At 42.5% G+C, this 12,123-nt stretch overlaps 2 protein-coding genes across 2 annotated transcripts in view; one reads left to right on the forward strand and one right to left on the reverse strand.

The window, feature by feature from the left end:
* The window catches only part of HADHB (hydroxyacyl-CoA dehydrogenase/3-ketoacyl-CoA thiolase/enoyl-CoA hydratase (trifunctional protein), beta subunit), an 18,613-nt gene extending 14,231 nt beyond the window's left edge, over positions 1–4,382 (reverse strand). Inside the window, exons 1-7 of the mRNA XM_015415138.1 lie at positions 4,246–4,382; positions 3,075–3,149; positions 2,421–2,462; positions 1,196–1,292; positions 1,058–1,102; positions 307–321; positions 118–133 (exon numbers count right to left, since the gene is read on the reverse strand). Of these exons, the coding sequence (XP_015270624.1) occupies positions 118–133; positions 307–321; positions 1,058–1,102; positions 1,196–1,292; positions 2,421–2,462; positions 3,075–3,141 (282 nt within the window). The 5' untranslated portion in view covers positions 3,142–3,149; positions 4,246–4,382. The remainder of the gene's footprint in view (positions 1–117; positions 134–306; positions 322–1,057; positions 1,103–1,195; positions 1,293–2,420; positions 2,463–3,074; positions 3,150–4,245) is intronic.
* Positions 4,383–4,663: 281 nt separating this feature from the next.
* Positions 4,664–12,123, forward strand: part of HADHA (hydroxyacyl-CoA dehydrogenase/3-ketoacyl-CoA thiolase/enoyl-CoA hydratase (trifunctional protein), alpha subunit) — a 35,901-nt gene continuing 28,441 nt past the window's right edge. Inside the window, 1 exon segment of the mRNA XM_015415135.1 lies at positions 4,664–4,826. Within this exon segment, the coding sequence (XP_015270621.1) occupies positions 4,742–4,826 (85 nt within the window). The 5' untranslated portion in view covers positions 4,664–4,741.

A 12,123-nucleotide genomic window follows, 5' to 3' on the forward strand; every position in this document is an offset into this window, starting at 1 on the left:
GAAATTATTTTCACACAATCAAAAGAACCACTAGCTAACCTCTATTCAAAGCTGAGTCTGCAACAGAAGGGACGTGAATGTGCCTGGCCAAAAATTACACTATGCATTCAGGGCTACTTCATGTGTACTGGTTCTGACACTGTGAACCACTAGCAAAGCTTACAAGATCAAATCTGGCAGATCGTCCTGAGTGGAATCTGTTAAGAGGAAACACAGTACAGAGTTGCAGGCAGGTAAAACTAAGCAAGTAGGACCCGATCCTTTTTTTTTACCCATACAGATTACCCTCAGTATCCAAGGAGTGACACATGAAGCAATCCTCTGTGCCATAATAAATCAGAAATACGGCCACAAATAGACAGAGAAATTATCTGCTCTTTGACACCTTTATAAAACGGATGTTAGCTTCCATGCCATTCTCACCATTCATTTCATTTGCAAGAAACTAATATATAAGAAATCATTTGAATGTTGAGCCAATCCTACATGCTTTACTGATTTTTCAATCTGGGGAACAGACAATCTGCATTCTGCTATGATCTTGGCAGAAGTGAAGTCAACAAATGCATCCAGGACAGAAAGTGGAAAGGGCCAGAGGCTCCTGTCTCAGACTAAGCCAGACTTGGACCAGCCACTAAAAAGGCTTTGAGACTATTTGCATTTCTGTATCATGCAGAATCTACAGAGCTTGAGGCAAAATATAGCCTTTTTAAAAGAAGCCAGACATGCCAATTCTAAACCTTCTTGTTCACACTGAGTCAGTAGCAACAGCATCCTCAGGTCAGACCAAGATCCTTGCTTAACAGGCTTATGACTGGAATGGCAAAGAAGATAGAAACTGACAAACCCACAACAGTTATCTCATTCCAGAAGGGCAGGGCAGGAAAAATGGGTCAGGAAAGGTTCCACCAAGGAAGGACTTGAAGGAGGAACCTGGTCAACAAAGAAGAAGGCTGTTCCAGGCCCAGAAGCAGGAACAGGAGGACAAACATAGGCTACTTTAAATTGCTACATATCCATCTCTGAACAGTACCCTTTAATACAATACACTGCTTACTGTAGCGACGCTCTGCTCAAGTCATGTGGCATCAGATCTACATACCTTGGGATTAAAGAAGAGAAAACACAATGAATGCCTGAAGGATGTAGGATGTCTCCCTGCCTTACTTAACTCAAGAAAGAGTTCAATACTTACGTGGTTCCTGACTGCAAAAACGGAATGCGAACCCCATCCACCAGTACAATATTCTTCACCCCAGTTTTGGCTAAAGTCTTCTTAGTCTTGGGCTGAACTGCAGAAAGAGAATGTCACCCAATTACCAGATACAGCTTACAAAGATTTACAGCAAAACTTCTGCTTAATGTTCTCTTTAAAAAGCGTGGTTTTGCCAAGTCTTAGCTCCAATTACAGCCACCTACTCATAAAATGCCCATAAGCCACTGCTGGGTCTCAGTGCAAGTTTGGATTCCGTGCTACACACCATTCTTAATAACTTAGTAAATATAAATAACCAGTTATAAGTTAAAATATTGGAACCAAAGAAGCTCCCCTGGGAGGGGCGGGGAGAGCTGTTGCTGCCTTAAAAGGAAAATGGATAACTGCTTTAGTCATAAGCAACTTAAGGCTGCAATGCTAAACACGTTTATGTGAAAACATTCAATTAGATTTATTTTTAAGTATGCATGTAAATTGCATTGCACATTTATACTTATTAAAACAGTTTAAGAAATACAAACAGGAAATAAAGATCACAGCAAGGGGACAAAATCTGGAAACATGACCCAGGAGAAAAGGGATGCACCAGTTTGGTGTAGTGGTTAAGTGTGCGGACTCTAATCTGGGAGAACCGGGTTTGATTCCCCACTCCTCCACTTGCACCTGCTGATGTGACCTTGGGTCAGTCACAAGCTCTGGCACAGCTGTCCTTGAAAAAGAGCAGTTTGTGTCAGAGCTCTCTCAACCCCACCCACCTCACAGGGTGTCTGTTGTGGGGAGGGGAAGGGAAAGGAGTTTGTAAGCCGCTCTGAGACTCCCAAGTGAAGGGTGGGGTATAAATCCAATCTCTTCTTCTTCTTCTTCATCTATGTGTTTTTCGAACCGGCTTGTGTTTCTCACATATTAGTTTTGGAACCAGAGACTGAATCCTGTGGATCTGTTCAGCCAATGCTTGTGCTCTCCCAACATGAGAACCTTCTTTCATCAGAGGAAGATTCTGCCATTATCAGAACAGATCCCTAGGATGTTTGTATGTTTACAGCTTTAACAAAGTAGTTTGTGTGTTTACAGCTTTAACAAAGTAACCCTCTGTTAACAAAAAAAGTTGATTGCATATTCTAACTTATGAGATGACACAGGCATGCAAGTAAAGCTCTCATTTAACTATGTATCTAGATGTAATAACTGTATGTTGTTGCTTTACCTGCTGCATTTAACTGGTGTGAACAACTGAATGACCTCACAGCTGAAACGAAAGAAAAACAGAAGAATACTCAAGTTTAAAACAAAAATATTTTCTCAACTTTCCAATAAAAGGTGAAAGAGTTCAACATCTAGACATACCAAAAACCGAAAAAAATAAAATAATAAAGTTTTCATTTAAATATTTGGACTGTTATGAAAGATGGCACTTTAAAATATCAACTAGGTATTAAATCAAATCAAGCTTGAACTCTCCTTAGAAGTTCTGAGCCTATCATACTTTAGTCACATTATGAGAAGACAAAACTCACCAGAATATACAAAAATTACAGGAAAAGAGGAAAGACCTGACATGAGATGGATTAACTCAATGAAGGAAGCCACAGCCTTCATTTTGCAAGACCTAAGCAAGGCTTTTAACAACAGGACTTTTGGAGGTTATTAATTCATAAGGTCACCGTAAGTTGGAAATGACTTGATAGCACTTAATATACATACACACAGAGGCCTATTGTGTGTAATCAATCTTCCTGGGCTATGTGCTACCATGCGAAAAAAAACAGAAAGGTATGTGCACAGAAACTCAGATAGTGGCAAATAGTCAGATGTTCTGGAATCTTTCTGTGCTACACCAATGCAGAGGAAGAGCACTTACAGAATCGGGCAGTCCACATTGTGGCAGCTGGAAGGGTTTTGACAGTACAGGTCAGTATGGATGTCATTTTGAACCCTGGAAAGGAAGGACAAAAAAAAAGTAATTAACTCTGCTGGTGTGTCAGCAACATTCATAGTGGGCATCCAGCCCAGTTCACATGCCCATCCAAGAAAGTCAAGCTCACAGCTAGAATGACTTTCAGACCACTGCCAAGTCTTTAAAAAGCTTCCACTAGGCAGAAACTGCAACCTCATCTTAGGCTGTAGTGATGCAACTCCCTCCCTTGTGCATGAAAAGATGCTTTCTCACTTCTTTAGATAAAATTGCTGAATATGCCCCTACAATTTGTTGAAACTTGTTTTTTGCTTCTATTTTGTTTGCTGGGTTAATATAATAGTGTCTTGCAAAAGCTAAATGTTTGCAACTAAGCTGAGCTAGTCTCTGATAAAAATTTTCATTTTTAGAAGAATATGAAGTTTCACTGAATTACTCAAGCTCATGCTTAAATTTATTCCCTACAACCTAATGTTTTATTTTTACTTTGAACAGCAAAACATTCCTGCAACTTTGCATTTATAAAGAACGTACAAAGCTCTCTTTTATTTATAAAGCATGGTTACAAACAGCCTCCTTTGTTCAACATTTAGCTCACAGCCGTTTTTTCTCTCCTCCAGGCTAGAAAATCTAAGTTTTTTTGAAAATCCACTTTGGGAGCAACATTTCAGGGAGTATTTTAGGTTGCAGTGGCAGAGGGAAGGGGAAAAACAGTTGGCTCTGCAGAGGGAAATCCTTCGATGCATAGAGAAATGCCAGTAGATCTAAGCCACTGTTGCCTAAAGTTCTTGTAGATGTCCAGCTAACAGCCCACCCTCAGCCTACTCATCCTTCATAATTTAAGGGGCATGTGTTACAACAAGTTAGTTGGTTTTTAATGTGCTACAAGTCTATGTGGTTTTCTTCTGACAGACAAATACGGCTTGCGTTTCACAACCATACAGAAATAACACATGGACCTGTTTCCGTAAGAGCTCATGCTCTTTCCTTGGATTGTACCCCATACACACGTATTTTGACATAAACTCCGCCCACAACCCCTTACCAACCCCTTCCCCAGCCCGTCAGAGCAACCATTCTCCTCCGCCTCATAACCTATGGCGAAATTCGAACTCACAACCTCCGGATAAAAGGGAACGGGAAAACTCAGCTGCGTCTTTCGTCGGCCGTCTTTACCTCCTCCACAGCGAGCAGCGGCTGCTCCTGAAGCAACCAGAAGTTCCCCTCAACAGCCTGGCACCCCCAAAACCCCGCCCCTTTCTGCCCTCAAAAGCGCCGTTTCCACTGAGGCCCCCTTACCAGCCGCCTCTACAGTTCTACATGGGCCCCTTAACCGCTGCCTAACCAATGTTCTCCTTCCCCCGACATACCTCCAGTGTCTCCAGATAAAAATCTGCTTATAAAAGAGAGAAGGGATTTTTTAAAAAAAAGACTGGCCGCTGAGTAAAAGAGTGGCGTGCCGACGTTTGTAGGCAGGCACTGCTCAAGACAGTCCTCTCATGAGACTGCTGCGCCCATGAAAGTAGAAGGCCCCGCCCACCTTGCCTGCCGTGCCCTCCTCCCAGGGGCTCCTCCGCTTCTCGCAGTCCTCTCGACCTCCCCTCTGGGCTAAGATGGCGGCAGCTGTCAGAGCTATTGGCAGCTTGACTCGCTTCACGGCCGCTGCCAAGTATTGCCCGTCCCGGCGCCGCCTCCCAGGTGAGAAGAACGAAGGGATGAAGGTGGGGTGTGTGAGAGAGAAGGGGGTTGGCAAGTAGCACCCTTTCCTCTGGGAGCCCCCCACCTGTCTCCCGCGTGTGTCTTTATTCTGCTCCAAGCCACTTTCCCCCTTCTTTCCTAGGGGTGTCTCTCCTTCCCCTAACCTTCTCCCATCTTTCTGGCTCTCCCAGAATGGATTTTATGCTCTGAAATGGTCTTCTCTCATTCATATAAAATCAAGCAGGAATACAGTAGGCACCTTAAAGACAGTCATAATCCTTCCCTCCAGCACAGGCTTTCTTAAATCAGAGTTTATTGCATCAGATGTAGGAAATGAGCACTGAGTCATGAAAGTTTATGCTGGGATAAATTTTGATAGCCTTTAAGGAGCCGATTGGATTCTTGTTTTATTTTGCTGTTATAGATTAACACAGCTGCCTTTCTGGAATTCTCAGTCATATAGTTTCTAGAGTTGGGAAAGAATTCAGGAAGTCATCTAGGCCATCTCGTATGGCATCCATTTCTCCACAGTGGCATGCCAGATATTTTCAGAAGGCCTGCAAGCAGATCTTTGCCCCCACCCTCTTATTCAGTGGTATGTTATTTATTTAATTTATTTATTCATTAGATTTGTACCCCGCCCTCCCTGCTGAGGCATTGTCTTTGACATGGAGGCTCCTTTTAGCTATTATAATTAATAGCTGCCCTTAGACTTCTTCAGCATAAATTTGTCTAATCCCTTTCAAAGTCATCTAAGGCAATGGCCCTCATCATATTGTCTGATTAAAATAATGTCTAAGAGATCGAGGGTGTTATAATGATAAGAGTTGTGGGCTAGGACTGGGGAAACCCCATGAAGCTTGCTGTGTGATCTTCAACCCCTCACGCACAATCTTAGCCTAATCCACCGCACAGGTTTGTTGTGAGGCGGGTGCTGCTCTCATCTTTTTGCAGGAATGAGGGGACAAAAATCTAACATCATAAATAAAGTTTCAAACAGGCCTCTTCTGCTGTTTGCCGCTAAGCACCTGAGGCTGAGAAATCTGCTGAATGCACAGATTCCCTTTAGCCATATAATGCTGTTGCTAGACCATGAATCTGGCTGATCCTTATCTGAAGTCATCTAAACTTTTAGACTATTTTGGGACAGACAGTAAGAACTGCACTACTGCAGCATCAGACTCTAAAGGTGCATCTGGCTCCATGTCCTCTTTTCAATCTTGGGTGGTCCAGATGTTTTGGAAAGGTCCACAGGTGGGAATGGATGCAGAAGGCATCCTGTGTTGCCTGCCCCACAGGCAATTGTATTCAAAGACATGATACTTCTGAATGTGGAGATTATGTTTAGCTATCAGGACTAAAAACTTGATGTCCATGAATTTGTTTTCAAAGCTGTGTTTTAAGCTATTCTGTGATGGGCACTAAGAACTCATGAGAAAGGTAAAGGAAAAGTGTTTTGTGAATGAGTACTCCCAAATGTTTGTTGATTAACTGAAATGGCCCTTACTTGAAGAGCTGAAAATCTACAGAGGAATTTCAGGGAGTGAGTAATTTATTTATTTATCTATCAGATTTATACTCCGCCCTCCCAGCCAAGGCCGGCTCAGGGTGGTGTGGTGGTGTAGAGTAGAGTGCTCAATATTATGCAGGGAGTGTAGTGGTAAGGGTAGTACAGGCAAAGTGAGTCTGGATGGTTTGGAAAGGATTTGTTGAATTTAATTTAAGGGAATGGGAGATGCTATCATAGAGAGCAGCATTTCAAGAGCAAGGATGTGCAAAGCTTGTTTGTTCCGGTTAGCATCTACACATTTTGAAAGTTTTGATTATCCCTGTGCAGGGCTTGTGCCAAAATGTTGGCACATGCCCAGGGGTTTGGAATATAGTAGATTCACTGGAACCAAGGATATGAAATCATCTTATAGAGAGTCAAACTACTAGTCTTTTCTTCCTCTGTTTTCTGACTGGCTCTTCTGTTTCAGTGGTGCTCCTTTGTGGGGGGGTTTGCTTCTAAGACTATTCCCTGTTTTGAGGGCTGTTGGCAGACTCTAAGTCATAATGCTTGAGTAACTTGTTTTTTAGGTCTTGGTTGTAGTTTCATTTTGGACAATACATTTGTAAAGATGTGGCTTTGTTGCTTAATCGTGACTGGCTACACCTGGAGTTTCCAGTTCCATAATGTAGGAGTTAATTGTGTAAAGTAGAAAGGGAGATAGCATGGCCTTGTGATGTATGAGGGTTCTGTAGGCCAAATGCTCGTAAATTAAATTGATAGTAATATTTATTCTCACAAGTGTATCTTTTGGGTTCCAGTTTTCCAATCATAGTCAGCCTTTCCAGACTCTGAACCTATCATTTGACCCCAATTTTATTATTTACATTTTAACCTTTATTAGGTCTTTCTTAGCTAGGGCTGCTGCTCTATTTGTTCTCCTTATTTTCTCCTATCCAAAAGATAAGAAAAATCCTGCTGGATCACACCAGTGGTCCATCTAGTCCAGCATCCTGTCTCACACAGAGGCCAATCAGTTCCTCTGGATGGCCAACAAGAGGGCATAGAGGCCAAGGCCTTATCCTGATGTTGCTTCCGGGCTCTGGCATTTAGAAGCTTAGGTGCCTCTGAATGAGGAGGTTCCCCTCAGCCACCATGGCTAGTAGCTATTGATAGACTTATCCTCCATAAATCTATCTAATCTCTTTTTAAAGCTGTTTATTCCTGTGGCCATCACTACATCCTCTGGCAGTGAATTCCACATTTTAACCACTCTCTGTAGTATTTCCTTTTGTCTGTCCTGAACCTACTGCCCATCAGTTTCATTGGATGCCCTAAAGTTCTAGTATTTTGGGAGAGGGAGAAAAATTTCTCTTTGTCAGCCCTCTCTACCCTATGCATAATTTTATAAACCTCTATCTTGTCCCCCTTTAGTCATATCTTTTCTAAATTGAAAAGTCCCAGACTCTCCAGCCTTTCCTCATAGGGAACATGCTCCAGCTCCCTAATTATCTTAGTTGCACTCCTCTGTACTTTTCCAAGCTCCATAGTGTCCTTTTTGAGATATAGTGACCAGAACTGTACACAGTATTCCAAATGAGGCTGCACCATAGATCTATACAGGGGCATTACAATATTGACCGTTTTTATTCTCAATCTCTTTCCTAATCCTAACATAGAATTTGCCTTTTTCACTGCTGCAGCAGATGGGGTTGACACTTTTACTGAGCTATTCACTATATCTTTTTCCCTCTCAGATAATTATAGCAGTATTTGAGACCCACTTTGGGTGGAAACACCATTGTAGGACAATGCTGTATTGACTGTACATGAGGTATGGAATCCTTAGATAATTTGACTGAGGTCCCATAGGCAGTGTTTGTAACGAAGGATATGGCAAAGTTGTTTATTTTACAACTCGATTCTATTGGCTCTGCTTGCCCCCAAGGCTGCTTTTTCCTTTCTGTCGTGCACAGGCCCCAAGATGTTCAGATGGGAATGCCTGCTCAGATTGTCGCTGATGCAATGGAATGCAGCCCTCCAGCTATGTATTGCAGCCTGCCAGGATGTTTGTCACTCCTGTTCTTCCTTTCATTAACAGGTGGCAAAAACCAGGAGTTTTCTTGAGCCCCTAGAGGGCTGCATTCTGCTCAGTTGGCACTGATATGGGTTTTCCAGAAAAATTAGAATTGGAAAACTTTTTGGGAAATGATCCAGTGCCCTAGAGAATGGTCTTACTCAAAATACTTATTTATTTTATTTATATTTATATGTCAAATTTCCACCCAAGTCAGGGTCCCCAAAGTGGGGGACATTAAAACAAAACCTCAAAACATTAAAACATTTCTGACTTTGAGAGTAATTCAAAATACAAATGTTTACAAAAATATATTCTTTAAAAGTATATCACGTTAATGTTATGTCCCGATAGCAACAAGTATTTGAACTGGAATATTTGATTGAAGAAAACAAAAACAAATCAATCTTATTTTAAATTTTATATTTCAATGAATTCAAAGTTTTATGTGGAAATAATTATTTTATTGGAACAATGTGTGTGTGTATTAAAGTCCATCAAGTTGCTTCTGACTTACAGTGACCCTATGACTGAATTATCTCCAAAATGTCCTGTCTTGCTCAGATCTCGCAAATTGAAGGCCGTGGCTTCTTGATTGAGTCAATCCATCTCATGTTGGGTCTTCATCTTTTCCTTCAACTTTCCTTAACATTATTGTCTTTTTCCAGTGACACTTGTCTTTTCATAATGCGACCAAAGTACAATAGTCTCAATTTGGTCATTTTAGCTCCTAGGAGGAGTTCAGGCTTGATTTCATCTAGAAGCCACTTATTTCTCTTTTTGATGGCCCATGGGATCTGTAAATCATCCGGCAGCAGATTTCAAGTGAATCAACTTTATCAGTTTTCCTTATGGTCCAGCTTTCACACCAATACTTAGTAATGGGGGAATATGGTATGAATTATCTTGATCTTGGTCACTAGTGATACATCCTTACACTTAAATTGGAACAATACTTGTATGAATTTAAAGACAGTAGAGAACTGCAGGCCCTGACCTGGATGGCCCAGGCTAGCCCGACCTCATCAGATCTTGGAGGCTAAGCAGGGTTGGCCCTGGTTAATTCTTGGATGGGAGACCACCAAGGAAGTCCCAAGTTGCTACACAGGCAATGGCAAACCACCTCTGTTTGTCTCTTGCCTTGAAAACTGTACAGGGTCGCCAGAAGTTGACTGCGACTTGGTGGCATTTTCCACCACCACAAAGCAATAGTATAAGCTTCCCAGAGTCTTTTGCTGGTGTTCGGGTTACATGGAGCACGGTGGAGTCTCTTGGAGTGTGAGAAGGTTAGTGTGGCAGTAAATGAGATAGGGGGATGTGAAGAAACCTTTGTAATATCCCTTGACCTCAAGCTTGTTGTGGAAAGTGGGGTCCCACCGGATGGATGGTGGGACCTTGTTCTGGAAAGAAATGTTTGCAGCAGTTCTGCCCAGCCTTAGGACAGTGTCAGTCTTCTGACATTCTTCCAGGCTAAGGGCAACATTTTGCAAGAAGGGATAATAAGCAGTAGTTTCCTCCACACTATGAGAGGCCTCAAGGCTAAAGTCCGTGCGCCACGAGCCAAACAGGCTGAGTGTGCTACTTGATTCCTGTGTTTTTCTTTTAAACAAGTAGTTTCTTGTCAAGAACCAGAAGCTCCTCTTCTGTCTAGTGCCTGTGTTTTAGTATTTTCTTCAAAAATTATAGAATGTTGTCTGCTGAATTTAGCATTAGTGTTACCAGTGGGACAGAGAACTTAGACTGTTGGCATTTTTTCCAAGATGATATTAGCACCACCTTTCCTTTTCAAACTTGCTTTGTCCAGCAGAGTCATGTGTTAACATAATCCTTTATAAGCATCACTCCGTGTTGCTCAGATTTCTCACCTGAACGTGATGGGCACCCTCCTAGCCTTTTGGATGACTTCAAACTGAAGACAGATCCCAAAGGGGTAGTTTATTTTGCCTATGGCATGTCAGTATAGCCCTCGTGGCACCCTTTATGGTTTTAACACATTTATCGTGGCTGAAATTTTCATGGGTCAAAACTCACATTCATTTGGGAGAGGGATTTATGATGAAAACTACAAGCAGCAGAAGTGGGAAGAGGAGTCATGACTAAGAGAAGTTAGTAGGCCCAGTTCTCCACAACAAGGTGTGTGAAACTGTATTGCAGAATACAGATGAAAAAGTCAAGAGTAAATGATCCGTTCAGAATGGGTGTGGACCTAACTGTTGATGAATGGGCAAAGCTGGGTAAATCTGAATAGTGTACGTAAACCCATAAGAAACAGCTCTTGTAGTCAGCAAACCATCCTAAATTCCTATTAGGTTTGATAGTATCAAATCGACGTATGAATTCCAGCTGTGCAGGAAAGAGGGTGGAAGGGTGGGTGGGAAGAAGGGTTCTTGGCTAATGTTGCTGGATGCTGTCCCAGTATCTGACTCAAGTAAGAAGAAGAAGAAGAAAAAGAGATTGGATTTATACCGCGCCCTTCACTTGGAGTCTCAGAGCGGCTTACAAACTCCTTTCCCTTCCCCTCCCCACAACAGACACCCTGTGAGGTGGGTGGGGCTGAGAGAACTCTGACACAAACTGCTCTTTTTCAAGGACAGCTGTGCCAGAGCTTGTGGCTGACCCAAGGTCACATCAGCAGGTGCAAGTGGAGGAGTGGGGAATCAAACCCGGTTCTCCCAGATTAGAGTCCGCACACTTAACCACAACACCAAACTGGCTCTCAGGTTTGTAAGAAAATTATATTAAACATGCACATGTCTGTTGTCATGTTATGACCTGCCTATTATCTTGGCTTTCTTCTTTCCTGCTACATCTGAGGATGTAAAGAGATAAATAATTAAACGGTAAGAATTCCGAAAGCAGGACAAGGCTGCTCTCTACCATCTAGGCACACTGTGGTCGCCATAACGTGATGTGTGTGAGTGCATCTAACTTTTTAAAAATATGACAAGGCAGCCTCTGTCCTTCGGGGAACTGCAGGCTCTATTTTGTGATGCTTGCCTGAAAGCCTTTGTATCCCAGGATGTCTCTTCAAGCCATGTGTCCTCAAAACCGCAAAACATGGTCCTTGCAGAGCGAATGGGAGACCTGCTTTGTCCAGAAGAAATTCATTTGGAATTTAAATGGGAGGGATGTACAGTCCAGGCTCCAAAGTGCCTGCAGTTCTGAGCATGGTGAAATGTAGGTGAAAGGTCCTTTTCTGTCTGTTGTGGAAAATTGGGCCAGAGGGCATGGCACACCTCCCGCTCTGGGGCTAGATCATGTGACCAGGGAACGGGCTTAGCTCATACAGCAAAGGGCTTTAGTTCTGGTGGTCTTTCTTAGTCTCATATGGATTTGTGAGGGTATTCTCTTTAAGCCAGGCTAGGGATCATCTGTGCTGCCTCTGTCTTCTGTTAATACCATCTGATTTAAGTTATGGGGTTCTGTCTAAATTGGCATGCCCCATGTTTCTTTCATCTAAGTTGGTGTGCCTCATGTTTCAGACTTTCAGGAACCGATGTCATAGCACTATAACATGCCAAGGGAATACTTTGTCCAAGAGATTGCCTGTTGCTAATTTGGGGGTGGGGGGGATACATTAAAAGTAAGGCAGTCTTTCATTGCTCCAAGTTCCATATATACCGATACAGTGCTTTCAGATTAGACAGATGGCTTCTTCAAGCAGAGATGCCACCGATTTGACTTCGTTCGTTGTTATTTTTGTGCAACAATAACCAAAGCAAAATGGGCAG

Source organism: Gekko japonicus, unplaced genomic scaffold (assembly GCF_001447785.1).
Source record: "Gekko japonicus isolate JY-2015 unplaced genomic scaffold, Gekko_japonicus_V1.1 scaffold63, whole genome shotgun sequence".
Taxonomy (NCBI): Eukaryota; Metazoa; Chordata; class Lepidosauria; order Squamata; family Gekkonidae; genus Gekko; species Gekko japonicus.